Source organism: Mus pahari, chromosome 14 (assembly GCF_900095145.1).
Source record: "Mus pahari chromosome 14, PAHARI_EIJ_v1.1, whole genome shotgun sequence".
NCBI lineage: Eukaryota > Metazoa > Chordata > Mammalia > Rodentia > Muridae > Mus > Mus pahari.
Genome location: NC_034603.1, coordinates 50,583,116 through 50,602,828, shown reverse-complemented (window position 1 = coordinate 50,602,828; position 19,713 = coordinate 50,583,116). Strand labels below are relative to the sequence as shown.

The window sequence follows — 19,713 nt, the reverse complement described above, 5'->3', positions numbered from 1 at the left end:
CCTGCCTCTGCCTCCCCGAGTGTTGGGATTAAAGGCGTGCGCCACCACGCCCGACTCCAAGGCAACTCTTATAAAGGACAACATTTAATTGAGGCTGGCTTACAGTTGCAGAGGTTCAGCCCATTATCATCATGCTGGGAAGAATGACAACGTGCAGGTAGACACAGGGCTGGAGGAGCGATTCTGATCCTAGGGCAGCCAGAAGGAGGGTCTTGACCACACTGGGTGGAGCTTGAACATAGGCTCTCAAAGCCCACCCCAACAGTGACACACTTCCTCCAACAGGGCCACACCTCCTAATAGTGTCACTCCTTGTGGGCCAAGCATTCAAACACTACGGGGGACGGGGATGGGGCAAATCTATTCAAACTACCACAGTGCCTCAGTGGTAATTTTAGGGCAACCAAGAAACAGCCATGGAGTTGGGGCTCTGGCTAAGCTTTTATTTATTTATTTATTATTTATTTATTTATTTATTTATTTATTTATTTATTTATTTATTATATGTAAGTTCACTGTAGCTGTCTTCAGACACTCCAGAAGAGGGAGTCAGATCTTGTTACCGATGGTTGCGAGCCACCATGTGGTTGCTGGGANTTGAACTCCAGACCTTCGGAAGAGCAGTCGGGTGCTCTTACCCACTGAGCCATCTCACCAGCCCTACTTATTTATTTTGAGTCAACTGCTGTGGGATAGACTGTGTGGAGGAATTAGATAGAGGGTGGGCTTCTGTGTGTGCTCAGTGCCTTAGCACAGGACTCACTGTGTGATTAGGACAAGCTGAGTGGCGCCAAGAATCTCTTCATTTTACAGACTAAATGGTGCTTGTTGAGGTTTAAGGACATGTTTCTGTTAAGCGACAGCATGGGAGTCTAAACTTGAATCTGTTTGATGCCAGGCTTTCTTTTCTCAACCTCTTGCTGCTTTCAGCTGAAAATATGTAAATATTTTAACAAAATTCTCTTTCATATTTTGCCCCAAACAGCAGAGGCCGTGCATCTCAACCCCTTTTCAGCTGAGCTCACCATAAAAAGCTCGATCACAGATCCGCTTTATCACCTCTTCCAAGTTTCCCCCAGGGAAGAGAGAATGACAAGTACTTGAGAGAAGGCAGATAGCATGTGTGTGTGTGTGTGTGTGTGTGTGTGTGTGTGTGTGTGTGTGTGTGTGTGAAAGAGAGCTGAAGGGTTAGAGGGGAAGAAAGCTGAATGAAAAACAGCAGGCTCTGCGCATGCCTGACAACCAAGCGATAAAGCATAGAGATGTAAGCAGAGCCTGCTGGGCTTTCACTGTATTCTGGCTGGGAGGTGTCTGGGTAGAGTTTCAGCTGTCCAGTTCTTTGTGTTGGTGATGTGTGTGTATGTACAACCAAAATGTACATGAATATATGTATGTAAAATGAATATGTATAGCCGGGTGTGGTGGCGCACGCCTTTAATCCTGGCACTTGGGAGGCAGAGGCAGGCAGATTTCTGAGTTCGAGGCCAGCCTGGTCTACAAAGTGAGTTCCAGGACAGCCAGGGCTACACAGAGAAACCCTGTCTCGAAAACCAAAAAAAAAAAAAAAAAAAAAAGAATATATATATATTTCTATACTACATGTATATGTGTATTGTATGCATTGTATACCACATTGTGGTGATTTGAATAAGAATGGCCCCATAGGCTCATATATGTGAATGCTTAGTCATTAGGGAGTGGCACTTCTTGAGAAGGATCAGGAGGTGTGGTGCTGTTGGAGGGATTGTGTCACAGGGGTTAGGCTTTGAAGTCTCAAAAGCCCAGGCCAGGCCCAGTTCCTCTCTCTTCCAGATGTACAACTCTCACCTATTTCTCTAGCATCATGTTTGCCTGTGTGCCGCCATGCTCCCCACCATGATGATAATGCATGAAACCTCAGAAACATTAAGCCAGCCCCAATGAAATGTCTTCTAAGAGTCACCTTGATCATAGTGTCTCTTCCCAGCAATAGAACAGAGACCAAGACATACACACTTACGATTTTTTTTATTTTTATTTTTACTTTTTGGAGAAAAGTTGTCTGACCCAGTGAGATCTTGAACCTTCAGTTCTCCTGCTTTAGCCTCCAGACTGCTGGGATTATAGGTCTGTGTCAACTCAACTGGCTTCGTTTGCTCGTTTGCTTGTTTTATTCGTTTTATCTTTCAAAACATTTATTTATTTTATGTATATGATTGTTTTGCCTGCATGTAGATATGTGCACTGTGTGTGTGCCTGGAGTAAGCCAGAGGAAATGTTGGATCTCCTGGAACTAGAGTTACAGGTAGTTAGGAGCCATCATATAGGTGCTAGAAATTAAACCCAACTACTCTGCAAGATCAACAAGTGCTCTTAATAGCTGAGCCATCCTTCCAGTCCCTTATTTTTAATAAGAGCAAGGTATATTATCAGTCAGGTAGTAGAGCACTGTCTAGCATGTCTACGGTCCTGGTTTTACTTGCTAATACACCAGCTCTGCACATACAGACGGACACATTCACCATTAATACCTCTATCTATCTATCTATCTATCTATCTATCTATCTATCTATCTATCTATCCTCTATCTCTCTGTAAAAGAGTAGGATTCTTAGCTGGGCGGTGGTGGCGCATGCCTTTAATCCCAGCACTCTGGAGGCAGAGGAAGGCAGATTTCTGAGTTCGAGGCCAGCCTGGTCTACAGGGTGAGTTTCAGGACAGCCAGGGCTACACAGAGAAACCCTGTCTCAAAAAACCGAAGGAAAAAAAAAAAAAAAAAGGAAAGTGTGTGCCTTCACCAGCTGGCAACAGCTTGACATATTGACATATATATATGTGTGTGTGTGTGTGTGTATGTGTATGTACGTATGTATGTATGTATGTGCCTTTTGCTTCCCCAGTACTGGAATTAAAAGCATGCACCACCATGATGTCTGGCTGATTTTATGGAGTGTCATATCCTGAGATGTTAGAGTGGCCCATGGCTGGTGATTTAGGACTTTGGAATCAAGGAAAGACCCAGGTTCAGTATGCTGTTCCACTCTTCCTGACAGAGTCCCTTGGACAAGATAATGTGTTTGTTTTACTGGTAGAAATCTATGCTATACGGAGTTACATTTTCCTTATTGGTAAAATGTGTATCTTGGGGGAGTTAAATAGGTGATCTATGGAAAGTGCCTTTCACAGAGAGACTGGCACACAGTAGGTGCTCCATCACTATTAGATCTTCTGGTGCCTGCCAGAAGTAACAGAAATCAGGGCACCAGGACTTAGAAGCCTTGCTGCTACTAATAAAAGAAATAATGTGATTTATTTTTTCAGTGCTGTTTGGGGAAAGGCGTGTGTGCTTTATAAATATGTATTGGAAAGTACTTAGCAAATGAGTAGAAATAATAAAAATATGTCAAAGGAAACAGCTCCTATAAATATGTCACTTGGTAGACAAATTAGTGTTTTATTACTACTAAATACTATTGCTCGCTGAAAAGGATTTCAGATTACTCGCACAATGGGTACATTATTGAATGCCTCTGCGGAAGGGCACGATAAAGATGAAAAATTGTGATGGTGATAACGCCTAAGGTGGAGAAAGGAGGGGTGTGGGTCCGAGGCCTTGCTCCAGTGAGCTGCTCATTATTTAGCAGCGCTCGGATGATTTAGCCACAATATGGACCAGAGGGCTCTGAGAAAAGGATTTCCATCGGATGCCATGAATTCAGGCCCTGATTATCGTCCCACTGGGGGGTGGGCTTGGGGTGGGCAGTAAGTGCACTTCCTTTCAGAACTGGGCACTCTGGTTGTGAGTTAAGTTGACCAAAAAAAATCCCAGGTCTGGATCTCCTCTCACTTCTGTTTTGGACCTATTACATGTCTGTGGCTATAATTCATATCCAGAGTCAGACAGTGTGGTGAAGAACCTGTGTCTCAAGAGAAGGGCTCAGACCCATTTCAGAAACACCAGAGGGTGGACAATGTTGGTGCGTCAAAGGAACAGAAACCAGAGAGGGAAGAGAGAAGATGTTTCTCCACCTTTGTGGAGAAAAAAAGCCCCAAGAGAAGCAGAAGCCATAGGGAACTGCAGCAAAGCAAAGCTGCAGAAATAGGCAGGCAGGAGAAAGGGGCGAACATCCAACTCAGGTGCCAGGGGTCCCTAGAAGGCGGGGCTCCCTGTACACTCCAGGTTGGAGAAAGAAACAGTTTTGCATCTGAGCTCTGCTTTTCTCTGTGTGGAAGCTCGAAAATTACTTAAAATGTAGATCCTTGTTGATAACAAGCATATAACAGTACAGAGCGTGCTGGGGTGTTCTGAGAGCTGGAAATAGCAAAGGGCTTATAAAGTGACAGTCTGGTACGGATGCACATATTTTAGCTCTGGTTCCCTTCTGATAGTCCTTATTTTAAAATACAAGGGGTAGCGCTGTGGTAGAGCACTTGCCTAGTATGAACAAAAATCCCAAGCACCAAAATATTGAATAAATCAAAATACAAATTGCTCAGGAAAACTCTGAGAGGTCTATGATGGGAACCTGAAGCATAAGAAAATGATGGCATTAGACACCAGCCAGAAGAATTAGCATTTATATGACTTCCGTGACTAAGCATCTTCTTAGCTCACTGGCTAATGATCCCCTATGCTACCCTGGTGTTTTATGCTTTACTAAGGGCTTTGTGCATTATCTCATTTAATGTGCGGGCCCAACCTGCCTTTCTGGGATGGGGAAGAATTTGGAAAGGTTAAGTGCCTGCCAAAAGGTGCACAGGTGATGAACGATGGCTGGGTGGTTTCTTAGCAGTCGTTTTCATTGTACTGCAACTTTTCTCAGCTGTGTCCCCACCTTCCTAACGTGGACGTAGCTTATCCAAGGAGGAAAAAGACAGGTTATGATGCCCAACTGAATTGGCTTTTTAATATCTCCAAGAGACTTAATACATTGGGTGATTCTGGGGTTCTGGAAATCTGTCGTCTGTCGGGTACGATGAAACATGAAATCAAGGGTTCAATATTCAAGCTTTGCTATAAAGCTAGTTAGTGATCTTAAGGGACTTGCTCAAGATCACCACATATGGGATTGGTAGGCTAGGCCAAGACTGGGAACTCCACACTTAGCCCGGCTCCCGCCCCGGCCCTGCGCACGAGCCCGGGCTCCGACAGAGGGCGCTCGCGGAGGCTTGCACTCTAGACCGCCGCGCGCCCGATTCCTCTCTATGGTGGCGGGGGCGCGGCGGAGCAGGGCGCGCCCCCGCGGGGTGAGGGGCGGGGCCGACGGGGGAGGGCGGGGCCGTGCGCGGACGGGCGGGGCCCACGCCGAGCCGCGGGGGACTGGGTTAGTGGGGGTGGACTTCCTGGGGCCGCCCGTGAGGATGTGGTTCGGGCACCCGGGCGCCCCTCAGCCGCCGAGTTGCGGCGGCCGCCGACCCCGCAGCCCGGCTGCCTGAGTGGCCGCGGTCGGGATCTGACCTCTGCCGTCTCAGGTGTGGCCCGGCAGCGTCCGCGGCAGGTGAGGAGGCGGTGGCTGTGGCGGGTTGGGCTGGAGGATTCGGTGCTCCAGGCTGTGCTCCGGGGGGTGTGAGGATCCAGCTGCGCCCCGGGAGTGGGGCAGCCCCTTCCAGGAACTCCCCACCGCCAGGTCACCCCACACCTGTCCCATGAAAGTGCCGCAAAGCATTTCGTCTGTGTGCGCCGTAACCCGGGACGTGTGTCCTCAACTTGTACCCAAGTGTCGTAAGAGCTCGGTAGGTCCTGGGGAAGGATGCATTTCTGTAGGACAGAAAACTGTCTACAGGGCAGAGCTTTGGCGGCACTGGCTCTCTTCCTACAGGAGGACCCTGGAGATACGGAGTTTGGAGGTTAGATGGGAAGTTTGGGATGCTGCTCTCCCCTCCTCCCTGCCAGAGTCTGCTGTCTGCCTCTTGGGAGTCGACCTCTGTCCCCGACGTGTGTGTGTCAGTTAGGTCCCCACTGTGTGGTCCTGACTCAGAGGGAAGTGGGGCCCCTCTCCAGCTGGCTGCCCAGGAGACATTTGACCGGGCATGGGGAAGTCTGGGTAGATCAGGGGAGCCCGCAGCCTTTCCTGGCGTCTGTTTGAGCTTGATTTGAGACTGGTAGAATAAAAACAACAGCGTACTTCTTCCTTTTTTTTTTTTTTTTTTAAGGCTGTCATTTTGGGGGGGATGGGGGGTGTGCTGTTGTGTAATCGAGGAAGAGTTCCACATTCCTCTCAGTCCACTATGGAGAAGATTATTCTTAGCTCGGAAATGGGGTTTTACCCACAACTCACACTCTGTGCCCCGGTTAAAGGCCAGAGTGACGCATGAACAAACACCCCAGGATGCATGTGGCCTTCTAAGAAATTAGTAAGCTCCTGATGTATGTTTTGGCTGGTGGCTTGGAGAACCGAGAGACTTCCTGTCGCCACTTTTGAGAGCCGCATGGTGGTTCTTGCCCGTGACAGTTCAGTATACTGAAATGTGGGCAAGGCTGTTCGAATATTGTGGCATTTTTCTAGGAATGGGAGGGGACTATGTCCTGGGCCCAGTTTGTAGGGTTCTAAGACCAAAGCTGGCCATATGTTTCCTTTGCGGCAGCTTCATTATCCTTCCCTCCTGACCCCCCCACCCCCCACCCCCGTTCTTTCGAATGCAAAGAACGAGATGGTAACCAGTGTTTGTGAAACTTTTTGCATATTTGCTAATTCTCGACTCCAGAGTACAGTTAAAAAGTTGTGGTTTATTGGAGGACAGTAGCAGATTGATGTGTCAGGGCTAATTAATAACTTGATGGTGTTCAAAGATGTCCATGTAATAGAGGATACACACTCACCTTAATGTTTAATAGCAGAGCTCAGTACATTAAAACTTCTTAGGCCCGGCGTGGTGGCGCACGCCTTTAATCCCAGCACTCGGGAGGCAGAGGCAGGCGGATTTCTGAGTTTGAGGCCAGCCTGGTCTACAAAGTGAGTTCCAGGTCAGCCAGGACTACACAGAGAAACCTTCTATCTTGGAAAATCCAAACAAAAAAATAAAAAAAACTTCTTATATTGATTAGCTGTGATCCTGACTTTTTACACTGGGATCCAGGGTTGTAAATCCACCAAATTGACCAATTTAACCAAGTGCTAAAATAAAAACAAAAAGAAAAAGCTGTTCTCAGAAAGCTTAAGTGTTTTCAAACTTTCTATCCACCAAGCCAGTTGACCTAAGTTTTAGTACCATCTAATAGAAATGCCTCTTAAAGGGATTTTCATTGACATGTTTAACAAATAGCAACATTAACAAAAAGATGGTTTCCTTTCCAATTACAGGAGACTTGTGAAGTTTAATGCAGCCACTTTGGGCTGTGTGGGCCACACCTGCTACTTGCTGACATCATCTACCTAAACCTAAGGAATGCTGGGGAGGGAGCTAGGTACACTGGGTTTTATTCCTATCATAGAATCTTTAATACTGCTGTTATTTTAATGGGATATTAGGGACTTTTATCGCCAAACTTGTGCTGGTAATATATTTATGTTTGGGGAGGAGAGAAAGATTAACGGCTGCACCTTACAGTCTGTCTCCAGAGTTTAGAGTTGGAGTATCAATCATTCAGTTTGATGAGACTAGACCGTTTAGATTGCTCTTAGTGAAGTCTCAAGGGAGGGGCTGCTTTGCTTGCATTGGAATTGAATCCTTGGTGGTGGCTACTGGTTCTTAGCACTGTGTAGGGAGATGGTGGTGGGAAGGGGTGGAACTGAGGGCCCTGCCCATACTACAACCGCAGCACCTTGGGTAATTTTAATTACCTGACTGACGCCTGTGGTTTTGGTGCTCTTTCCATATGTAGACTCTCACTCCCTTTCTTTAGTAGGGGAATGTTCTGGTTGCTGGCTCTTTCTGTGACTTTATGTTAGCCGTGGAATTTTAAAATCCTAAAACCAGTTGGGCTCTCAGGTCTCATAAATGCCATCTCACATAGGTAATTGGCCTCTTGTGTAGCCTGTAATCAGTCCTGTCCTCAGGACTTAACAGTTGCTGTGCACTGGACAGTGGTCACATCTAATTCTGTTAAGCTGGTCTTAGTCTAAACCCATTATCTCCTCTCTGTGTCCTTCTCTTCTCTTCTCTTCTCTTCTCTTCTCTTCTCTTCTCTTCTCTTCTCTTCTCTTCTCTTCTCTTCTCTTCTCTCTGTCTCTCTCTCTGTCTCTGTCTCTGTCTCTGTCTCTCTCTCTCTCTCTCTCTCTCTCTCTGGTCAGGACATGCTTCTCCTTTGCTTTCCGTATTCAGGCTGATTAGGGCCACATTTTTGGAGCCTGGTTACAACTAAAGCAGAGCTAAGCAGCTAGTTAAGAGTTCTGCGTTTTTGTTCTTGTTTTTAAACATTTCCCTTTTACAAAGCAAGCATAAGATCTGCATTTCTTCTGGGAGAAACCCAGCTCTTTGAATATGATAGTAAAACAAAAGCTGGTTTTTCCAGCTTTCTGGCATTAGGAAATCTGCGGTAAACTTTTCCTTACTTTCTGATTTTTTTTCCAGTACGATGACTAGTCAGTAGTGATGAATGTTGACCCATGGACATTGGGAGATCCCGAAGTCTCCTGTGTCATCAAAGGGAGGTCATGTTATAATCAGGATGTAGCTCTCACCCTGGCTTTTTGTAAGGAGTTTCCACAAGCCAGCCACTTTTGTCAGGTTCTGTTTGCAACCCAGGTATTTTTGAAAAACCTGCTGACCTTAGGGCCCCACCTCCTGGGGATTTTGATTCATTCGGTGATGACCTACATTTGAAACCATCCGATTTCCAGAAGCCTCCCCGGTTGCTTCAGAGGTGTGCTGTGCAGCCTGACTCGGGAATCACTGTTGTAGTGCGTTGACATGTATCTATGTATTTGTTAAGTATATAAATATGTACAATAAAAGTGTGTCATCAGTGTGGAACTTTGAAAACTGGAGTTCATGTCTCTACTTTTTTTTTTTTTTTTTTTTTTGTGTGTGTGTGTTTTGAGACAGGGTTTTCCTGTGTAGTTCAGACTGTCCTGGAACTCACTCTGTAGACTGACAGGCTGGCCGTGAACACAGAGATCCACCTGTCTCTGCCTCCTGAGTGCTGGGATTAAATGCATGCTCTACCATAGCCCAGCTTTTCTTAAAATGTTTAAAATTGGAAGGGGATACACTGACTTCTTTAGAAATCGGCAGTCTCTCGGATAACCTCGTGATGTTATCCGGCATGTTTGGTTTGCTAGAATAGCCCATCTCCTAGCTGTGACAGATAAACAAAAGGCTTTTAGGACTTTTATGTTCATTGCTTCACAGCAAGGCCCCCCTGCTGTATTATCTACTGGGAGTCCTGAGGGGGGGGGTGGTGAAAGTAGCTTTCTTTATCCCCTGAGTGGGCAAATGAATGATAATGTAGAAACCACTGGAGGTTTGAATAGGCAGTGGATGTAGTTATGATCAGTGTGGGATAGGAGAGGTGCCTGGGATTTTCTGTGTAAGATTTTAAAATAAAGCCAACGTGCTAGCTGTTTAGTTTCTCTCAGCTGAAGCCCTTATTGAAATTAATAGGTGCTTAATAAATCATCAGAAGGTTTTAGTCACGGGTTCTTTGCTGAGTTCATGAAAAGAGAAGTTGCTCAAGTCTGGGAGGATCTAAGTTAAGGCAGAATTAGGCACTCGATAGATTAGGGAAATAAACTTGGATTTAAGAAATAGACTAGGCTAGTTTTGAAACCCAGCTTTTCACTTCCTGGCTGCGTGAGTTTGGGCAAATTACTGAACCTCTTTGAGCTTCCTTTCTTTTCCCTTTTTCTTTTGTTCATTCATTTGTTTTGAGACAGGGCTTTTCTTTTTCCTTTTTCTTTTCTTTTCTTTTTTTTTTTTTTTAAGATTTATTTATATATTTTATGTATATGAGTACGCTGTAGCTGTGCAGATGGCTGTGAGTCATCATGTGGTTGCTGGGAATTGAACTCAGGACCTCTGCTTGCTCCGACCCCGCTTGTTCCAGCTCGAAGTATTTATTATTATATTTAAGCACACTGTAGCTGTCCTCAGACACACCAGAAGAGGGCATCAGATCTCATGATCTCATTACGGATGGTTGTGAGCCACCATATGGTTGCTGGGATTTGAACTCGGGACCTTCAGAAGAGCAGTCAGTGCTCTTAACCACTGAGCCATCTCTCCAGTCCGAGACAGGGCTTTTCTATGTAGCCCTGACTGTCCTGGAAATCATTTTGTAGACCAGACCAGCCTTGAACTCAGAATTATTATTATATGTGTGAGAGAGACAGACAGAGGCAGGGTCTCACTGCATAACCCAAGCTGGGTTTTGTGCCTCTGCCTCCTAAGAGGCGTCTGGAATTTCAACGTAAGGCCTCAGACATGTTAGGCAAATGCTATGCTACTGAACTTCATTCTAATCCTCACCCTCACCCCGTGTGTGTGTGTGTGTGTGTGTGTGTGTGTGTGTGTGTGTGTATTAGATTTTTTTATATCTTATTTTATATAATGACTATTTTGTCTGCATACCATGTATGTCTGTATACCATGTATGTGTCTGATGCCCATGGAGGTCAGAAGAAGGTGTGGGATCTGGAATTAGAGATGGTTGTACACCACATGTGGGTGCTGGGAACCAAGCCTCGGTACTCTGTAAGAGCAATACATGCTAACTGCTCAGACACCATTTTCTTCCTCATCTTCCATCAGCTACTTTTGTGTCAGTTTGACATAAGCTAGAATTACCAAGAAGGAAGGAGCCTCAATTGAGAAAAAAATGTCTCCATAAGATCAGGCTGTGGGCAAGTCTATATGGTGTTTTCTTTATTAATAATACATGGTGGATGGGGCCATTCCAGGGCTGGAGGTCCTGGGTTCTGTGAGAAAACAGGCTGAGCAAGCCATGATGATAAGCCCATAAGCAGCACCCCTCCATGCTTACAGCATCAGCTCCTGCCTCCAGGTTCCTGCCCTGCTTGAGTTCCTGCCCTCACTGCTTTTGATGATGAATGGTTACATGGAACTGTGAGTGAAATAAACCCGTTCCTCCCCAAGTTGCTTCTGGTTACAACATTTCATCACAGCCATAGTAACCCAACTGAGACAGCTCATCAGTTTGAGAGAGTTGTCCAGGCTGGCTTTGAACTTGCTGTTCTCTTGCCTCTGCCTCTCCATAGCTGGGATGGCAAAAGTTCATCATGCCTAGCTAAGGTATCTGTTCAAATCCAGCCTCCCTCTGTTTTACCCACTTAGCTCTTCTAGAAAGTATATGGAAGATGAAGGACTAAACAACCAGAGAACATGGGTGAGGAAAAATGAACCACAGGACAATTAGCGATGCTTTAAAATTTTTTCAGAATGAGTGGAGTGTTGGCATATGCCCAGAATTACTACCTGCAGGAATAAATTAATAACATTATCTGAATTCTGCTTGGTATATTTGGACGGTAGCCCAGAAACTCCAGATTAAGCTAGCAGGCTTTGAGGGTGGCCCTGTTCAGGAGTGCCTGGTGGTCGTGTTTCTATGTTTCTCCTTCTCTGGCCTTTGTCTTTTTCCTCCCTTCCTCCTCCTCCTCCTCCTCCTCCTCCTCCTCCTCCTCTTCCTCCAAGCTGCCCCTCCTTTCCATTTGTTATGATGACTCCAGGCTGGGCCCCAGGACCAGAGGCTAAAAGAGATTGCTGGTCGCTAACACCTGTCTCCCAGCTAAATGAATAGGCTCTTTTGTAGGCGGGGTGTCAAAGAAGCTGATTAGTACAGTGCTAGCTCCAAGGGCCTACTAATAACACAGCACATGGAAATCATGGGGGTGATTTAGAACCATGGTAAAGTTTTTTTTCTTTATATATAAATATATATATATATATACATATATATATATATGTGTGTGTGTGTATGTGTGTGTACTATATATATATATATATACACACACACACATATTTATTATTGGATTATCATACCAGCTAAATTTTTACATGTAACCTATGCATCTGTTCACTGCCTAAACAGACTCATTTCTGTCATATTGACTGGGAATAATTTATACTCTGTAGGAGTCCCTACCCTTAAGGGCCTTTGTATTGTTCAGTCGATGTCTAGTGTGTAATACAATTAAAGTTTTGTTCACTGAGCGCTGACATAATTAGTTTAATTTCTGCTCCTTTATACGTTCCTGTTGGCAGCTGGAAAATTAAAATACTAGATGTTGCATAAAACTGCTTTTTTGAGGGTGATTTTACTGTCAGTTGAATGGACTTAGGCCCCAGGGTACATTTTTTAAGATGTCTTATTCAACTTGCCTGTAATAGTCTCCTCTGTATAGAATTAATGTATTAAGACCCGTAATTGGCTATTTAAGCATTCAGCAGAGACAGTGTTTGGCCTTTTACCCCGTGATTATATTTTTCCTACATCTCTTTTGAGGAAATGTATGTAATTTTTGGAAACTCTTAAATATATCACAGTTACATGAGCACACGAACATTCTTGCAGCCTGAAGACCGGAGTGGTTCTTTCTGATAAGCCACAGTATTTAATTCTCTCCCCGAAGGGCGGTCTGGTCCTTTTAGATCATAGCCCTGGTAAGGTTGATGTGGAAGTGGGAAGGCTGTGAAGCCTGTGAAAGCCTTTCATAAATTTCCTGTACGTTTCACAGAACGGCTTTGGCTGTTCAGCAACTGAACCTGCTCTCAAGGAGGCTTTCCATCCAGTTATTCTAAACCTCATTTAATGTCCTATGGGGTTTACAGGGAGGTTGTCACCAGGCTGATATCATGACCATGACTTACAATGCTTTTTAATCTGTGTTAGGGCACCATTCATTCATTCTTTCATTCATGCATTCACTTATGTTTGTATTTATTTTCAATGAAAAGTGATCTTGGTCTGGTAATTTCTCCATTGTCCCCTCCTATCGAGAGGTGACAACACAGTGTTCCTGGTGCCTCGGGAGACTTTCCATATGAGCACAGTAGGGTTTTTAGAGGTGGGGGATGGAGTGGAGGCCAGGCTGTAATGATGTGGCCAGGGTGGCCTCCATTTCATGGGTTCCGGTGACTCCCCTGTATCTGTGACTCTGAGTAGCTGTGAATTTGGGGTTTTGCTGGATGGGTGTCATTTGATTTTGTCACACTGGCTCCTGACACTCTCAGTGTCTCCTAGTTTAGCCTCCATACTTGTCTAGAAGGGCGTGAGAAGATGCGGCTCCATTGCCTCTGGGATGCGGAGTGGTCAGGGCTAGCTGCTTCCACCTCTCTTAGAACCTGGCTCCCTCCAAGAGGAGGGGAAATCACCCCCATTTGAACCAGTAGGTTTTGGTCAAACATTGCAATTGTCTGGATCCTCCCTTAAGGAATTGCTGCCTAGCCTGACCTACATGTGTCCAGAAGTCAGACCAGCTGGAGGCACTGCCTGGCAAGGGCCAGTTCTTTAGTAGCCTGCCCACCATCATTTGCTGGGTTATGTTAATAGATCTGAGGGAGAAGAGGAGCCCTTCCTAAGCAGAGCGCCCCTCCCCCACACCGCTTTCTTATTTTACCTCCTTTGTCTTGGAAACCTTCCAGGCTTGGGCTGATGCCTTGAACACACTGACCTTAGTGACTATGTGAATCAACACACAGTACTGCAGACTGTGTCCTCCACCCCCTCTTCTCGCTTAGTCGTGACTAAGAGACTAAGATACCTGCTTTGTACACAGTCACGCCTCACCCTCCCTCAGCCTCGCCCTCAGGAGGTTGCTAGGCTTTCCCAGAGTCCTTGCAGTTAGGTTGTAGCTTCTCCCAAGAGGGAACCGGACCATAAGCTTTATTGAAAAGGTAAATGCTCTGCTTGGGGAGAGAGCATAGTGTCTTCTGATGCTCTAACAGTGGGCCAGTGCAAGTCTGGCTCCTTTGAAGGACAGTTAAGTATGGTTCTCTGGTCTTTGCAGGTCTGTAGCCATTGTTTGGACAGTTCGGATTTTTGTCTCAATAAAGAGGAATAGAGTCTAAAATTATATGCAAGGGATGGGAAAGAAGAACTTTGTCAGCTGGTGGTGGCCCCAGCCTTTCCAGTACTTAAGGCAGAGGGAGTTGGATCTCTGTGAGTTCAAGGCCAGCTAGGGCTACACAGAGAAACCCTGTCTCAAAAACAAAACCAAATAAATAACAACAACAATTTAAAAAAAAGAGAGAGAGAGACAAATTTTGTTCACCTCTAAATTCTGCACTTTGGGCAAGGCTAGATTCAGGTGCTTTTCTTGATTTATAATCTACCTGATCATCTACCTGTGTAAGAGTTGTCATAGTCTCTGTCAGAGCTCAGGTGTTTACTGACTGGGTGGGAAGTGGGTGGCACAATAGTTCCTAGAGAGCGTGACAAAGGGCCTTCCACCTTCCTGGTCCACCTTTGGGCCTAAGGTTGGACTGAGCACCCCAGGTGGCAGGCAGAGCTCAGTGCCCCAGAGCTACACTGCTGACAGGAGCAGGGCAGCAGCTGGGGGGGGACTGGTACTGAGCCAGCAGTGATGGGTACACGCTGCTGTCCCTGAAGGTGGTTTTCATCGGACTCCTAAGTCCTATTTACTTGACAGGATCTGATGGGGTTTTCCGTTTCCCCCTCCCCCTCCCCCTTTCCCCCCAGCTCTCCCTTTTCCTTCCCCTAAACACCACATTTTGCTTTGTTGAGACAGGTTTTGGTGTAGACCAGGCAGATGTGCACCACCACACCTGGCTTCCACATAGCCTTATGTAACCAAAACCAGTTTCAAAAGAAAGTATCTTTACACAAACACTTAAAAGGAATAGACAAGAAAAGAAAAGAGAAAATTACAGGGACCAGAGAGATGTCTGGGGGGGCGGGGGGGGGTGAAGAGCACTTGCTGATCTTGCAGAAAGCCCAGTTTGGTTCTCAGCACGCACAGGATGGCTCACAACTGTGCTAGGTGTGCTTGTGGCACACACACACTACATGTGGGCGAAACATTCACAGGGAACAAATAAAGAAAGTGAGAGCCAGGCGTGGTGGCGCACGCCTTTAATCCCAGCACTCGGGAGGCAGAAGCGGGCGGATTTCTGAGTTCGAGGCCAGCCTGGTCTACAAAGTGAGTTCCAGGACAGCCAGGGCTATACAGAGAAACCCTGTCTCAAAAAAACAAACAAACAAACAAACAAAAAAAAAAGTGAGGATTTCTTTTTTCTTTTTTTTTTTTTTCTGAGACAGGTTTTCTCTGTGTATCCCTGGCTGTCCTAGTACACTCACTATGTAGACCAGAAACACACTGGTCTGCCTGCCTCTGCCTCCCAAGTGGTGGGACTAAAGGTGTGTGCCTCTGCTGCACTGACTTGAAATTTCTTTTTTTTCTTTCTTTCTTTCTTTTTTTTTAAGATTTATTTATGGGCATGATGGCACACACCTTTAATCCCAGCACTCAGGAGGCAGAGGCAGGTGGATTTCTGAGTTCGAGGCCAGCCTGGTCTACAAAGTGAGTTCTAAAACAGCCAGGGCTATGCAGAGAAACCCTGTCTCGAAAGACCAAAAAAAAAAAAAGAAAGAAATTTTATTTATTATATGTAAGTACACTGTAGCTGTCCCCAGACACTCCAAAAGAGGGAGTCAGATCTCATTACGGATGTTGTGAGCCACCATGTGGTTGGTGGGATTTGAACTCAGGACCTTCGGAAGAGCAGTTGGTGCTCTTAATCACTGAGCCATCTCTCCAACCAAAATGAAATTTCTTAAGAAAAAAAAAAGAAAAAAGGCCACAAGCACTTGCGTTTAGTTCAGAGACAGAATACTTGCTTAGCATTCAGAAAGCCCTGGGTTTGATGGCCAGCAATGCCCACATATGTACAAAGATACACACACACACACACACACACACACACGGCTTCTGGTTTTGTTTGAGAATAGCACAAATTTAAAGAGTTTTGAACATCATGCCAAGAAGGCAGGTTTCCATGCTATAATGTGTAGCTAAATGTTTGTTTTTGAGACCCGGTCTCACTCTGGCTGACCTTTAAGTCTCCAATTGTTCTGCTGTAGACTCCCAAGCACTGAGATTACAGATGTGTATTTAAGCCTCATTTGTAATCCTCAACCAAGCATCACTATTGAAAAGGAGGGGGTGTGGAAATTCACTAGTACATACTGTAAACATTATGAACGTATCCATCTTTATTGGAGACAGCACAGACATTGTGATTTCTTTTTATTCATAAAGCTGTCGTGAAATTATGTAGCTCAAATTCTACATCAAGTCTTTTTAAAAACTGAGATTCCAGCTCCATGTGGTGGCACAAACCTTTGATCCCAGCACACCCAAGAGGTGGAGGCAAGCAGATCTCCGAGTTTTGGGCCAGCTGGGATTACATGATGAGACCCTGAAGCAGACTGCCGGAGTCTAGTCCAGGCCTGTGGGATCTAGGTGTGTGGAAGTGGGATGCCAGCATTCCATTTGGAGAAAGTATACCTACCTGTGAGAAAAAAACCCACACATTCAAAACAAAACAAGAGAACCCAAAAGGTTGAGGAATGCTGATGTCTGTCTTTAATTTGTAGAGGAGATATCAAAGGCACAGGGAAATGAAGGAGCTCAAGTTAGGTCTCCTGCATCCTGATTGGTGTTTTTCCAGTACTATAGCAGCATGCTCCCTTACTGCTTTCTATATTTTAAATCAAGATCCGTGAGGTTGTGAGAGCAAGGGTGCTTTGATTCCTTCATAACAGGAGTGACCAGTTGGCATTCAGTGGTGCAAAAAGTTAGGGCATGGGTGGGAGAGGTGGCACAGAGGTCAGCAGTGCTGGCTGCTCTTGCAGAGAATCTGGGTTCGATTCCCAGCATTCATACAGCAGCTCACAGCCTTCTATCACTCAGTTTGGAGCATCCGAAACCTTCTGGTCTCTGTAGGCATCGGGCACAAACGTGCTGGACAGACATACAGACAAAACATCCAGACACAAAAACAAATCTTTTTTTTTTTTTTTTAAATTGATGTTTGAGAAAAAAAGAGAGAAAAGAGAAGCTAGCATGTCCTAAAACATGGTGAAGGACCAGCTTTGTAAAGGGTTTCCACTCCCAACCATCATCTAAAAATGAGCAGAAAAGGCTCGGGCTTGAATGTCACCGCAGTGCCAAAGTGCTGTGAAAATATCCAAGTGTATGCACATGGTTCTCTGTTTCCCTTGATGGATCAAAGCGCACTTTGAGTAGTGTTGTTCTAGGTGGCTCTGAGGACATCTCAGGAATTCAATGATGCAGGTCTTCCATCCTTTCTCTCTAGTGCCACCTGTAACTGTAGCAACCGAGACTCTGTCCTCCCCAGGAGAGGTAGTCTACCACATGGGAACTCCTAGGTCAGAACCATAATTTTAATACAGTTCGAGATGACATTGCCTTTGATGTATTTAAGAATACGTTGTAGGGCTGTATCAGGAGGCCTATTCAGCTTCTGTGACTAAATAGCACCGTTTCCAACTTCAAGGCCCGTCACGGAACTCACCACTGACAAAGATACTGAAAGAGAACAGAAAATGAAATTTTGGGATGTGTACTTTGAGGCGCTTCGCCTGTGCCTGCTTTCTAGTAGTCTCATGGAAGAAGCGTGAAGAAGCGTTAGTCGGCTGTAATGCCGAAATTGGTGTCTGTTTGGGGCAGGGTAGAGTCCTTCCATGTGCGCCTTTCATTCTGGTTTGATTGTTTAGTCGTGTGAGATTCCGAACTTGAAAGATTGTTGGAGCATTCTTTGGGTAGCTAAACAACAATGAAGCTGTTTGGATGTTTGCAGGGAACACAGCTTCCTGTGTCTAGACTCTGCACCGGAGATGGTTTCAATTGTTCAGAAGCAAAGCTGATTAAAAAATGCATTGTCTGTGGCTCCACACAGCTGTCCAGACTTATAGCTGTGCTTCGGCCTTTGTACAAATGTTGCTCAACACTTTTGGACAGAGTTTGTGATTCGTTTGTTTGTTTGTTTGTTTGCATGGTTTTTCGAGACAGGGCTTCTCTGTGTAGCCCTGGCTGTCTTGGAACTCACCCTCTAGCCCAAGCTGGCCCCGAACTCGGAGATCTGTCTGCCTCTGTCTCCTGAGTGCTGGGGTAACAGTGCGTGTCATCACCGCTCATATTGAGTTTGTTTCTAAGAATGTGTATGGTTCTTTCCCGAATAGATGAAGAAGCTAGAAGGGGAGAAAGGCATTACTGGAGCCCAGGTAATTCACAGCAAGTGGCTTCCTCACAGCATCTCCAGAACACATCATCCCCAGCCCACTAAGGACCCGCTCTTGACCTTGGTTTGGACCTTTCCTTCCTGTTAATGGCTGGTTGGTAGGACAGCCTGCTGCTGTCAGGCTGTGTGTGAGCCATCTTACAGTGGGGCTTGGCTAGTGTGACTTCCATTAGGAAAGATGGGGTGCCCATGAATAAGTGTTCAGATGGCTTTGAAATTGGCTCCGCCAGCCCTGTGAAGTCTTGGATTGTGACTTTGAACATTTCCTTTGTGACGGATGTAGTAAGATTCTCTACAAACAGCCTCCTTTCTGTTGGACTCATATGTTGGCCACAGGGGCTTGGGGAGCTGGGTGTGGGGATTTATTTTTCTCATCTCTTTGTATATGGTGATCTTTTTCTAAATGAAACTGTATGCATTCTAAAGTAGTTGTTAGGAGAAGGTTTATTCCAACCTAAAAATACAAGAGAACTTTGGGTAAGACTGATCAAAAAACAGAAAAACCAACCAACGAAAAAAAAAAAACAAAACAAACCCAAAACCCCAAACTGGTGTTTCTCTTGCTGTGTGGAACATGTCTGTTGTGTTTCCTTGAATGAAAAACGCCAACCCAGTGGACCAGAGGTTTTACTTCCTTGGTACTTGCCAGGCATGGGGCTCCTTCCTGCACCATAGAAACCAAACAGAACAAACCTGAAGCACTCAGAGTGTGCCAGGAATCTTACCATATTAACCCATTCAGACCCCCACCCCCACCCCTACCCCAGCCAACCAGCAAGATGGCAGGTGCTGGGAGTGCCTGTGTTCCACAGATGTGAAACACACACATAAAAGCTGGCCTAAGGCCACCAGCATTGAAACAGAACCAGCTGAGTGTATCGGCCAAGTCCCCAGTGCCAGGCCGCCGTCGCCACACACCCTTTGAGCTCATCGAAAGCGCACACTTTTAAGATGGGTCTTTACGGACAGATTCCGTTCATATAATGTGGGCTTAAAACATCTTTGAGGTGTGAGCCTCCTCCTGTGGAATGCTACTTTATAAAATGATGCATTTGTTCTTCATCTTGTTCTTCATCTTCCCAGTTTGCTTTTGTTAGTATAAAAGAATTGTTTTATCATTTATTCCTAATCCAAAAAAATTTAACTGTATAAACCAGGCACCCTTAAAAGCATACTTGGCTCACTATCTAAAGCTTTGGTTTAGGGGAGATTGCATCAGTTGGGGCTTTCTGGTCATTTTTTCCTTTTTCTGAACACATGATCCTGTTCATGAGTAGCCTTCCTCACAAGTCCTGCGTGAGTCATGCAGTCCATGTGCTGGGAGTGATGCTGGTGAGAGAAGTGGTTGATGTTGGTCTGCCCTGCTGAGACGCACTGTAACGTAGAAAGTAGAACATGGCTAGCCGGGCGTGGTGGCGCACGCCTTTAATCCCAGCACTCAGGAGGCAGAGTCAGGCGGATTTCTGAGTTGGAGGCCAGCCTGCTCTACAGAGTGAGTTCCAGGACAGCCAGGGCTACACAGAGAAACCCTGTCTCGAAAAACCAAAAAAAAAA

At 45.5% G+C, this 19,713-nt stretch overlaps 2 protein-coding genes across 3 annotated transcripts in view; both read left to right on the top strand.

Annotated features, from left to right (window-relative positions):
- Positions 1-4,481, top strand: part of Rad51d (RAD51 paralog D) — a 17,823-nt gene extending 13,342 nt beyond the window's left edge. Inside the window, exon 10 of the mRNA XM_021212443.1 lies at positions 3,874-4,481. Within this exon, the coding sequence (XP_021068102.1) occupies positions 3,874-3,891 (18 nt within the window). The 3' untranslated portion in view covers positions 3,892-4,481. The remainder of the gene's footprint in view (positions 1-3,873) is intronic.
- A 793-nt stretch (positions 4,482-5,274) lies between these two features.
- Rffl (ring finger and FYVE like domain containing E3 ubiquitin protein ligase) overlaps positions 5,275-19,713 on the top strand; it is a 67,693-nt gene continuing 53,254 nt past the window's right edge. The window contains exon 1 of one of the 2 annotated variants that reach the window (XM_021213769.1): positions 5,275-5,477. The gene's annotated coding sequence lies outside the window, so the exon portion shown is untranslated. Of the gene's footprint in view, positions 5,478-5,735; positions 5,827-19,713 lie in introns of those variants that run through there. The other variant, XM_029545717.1, reaches the window with a different exon arrangement.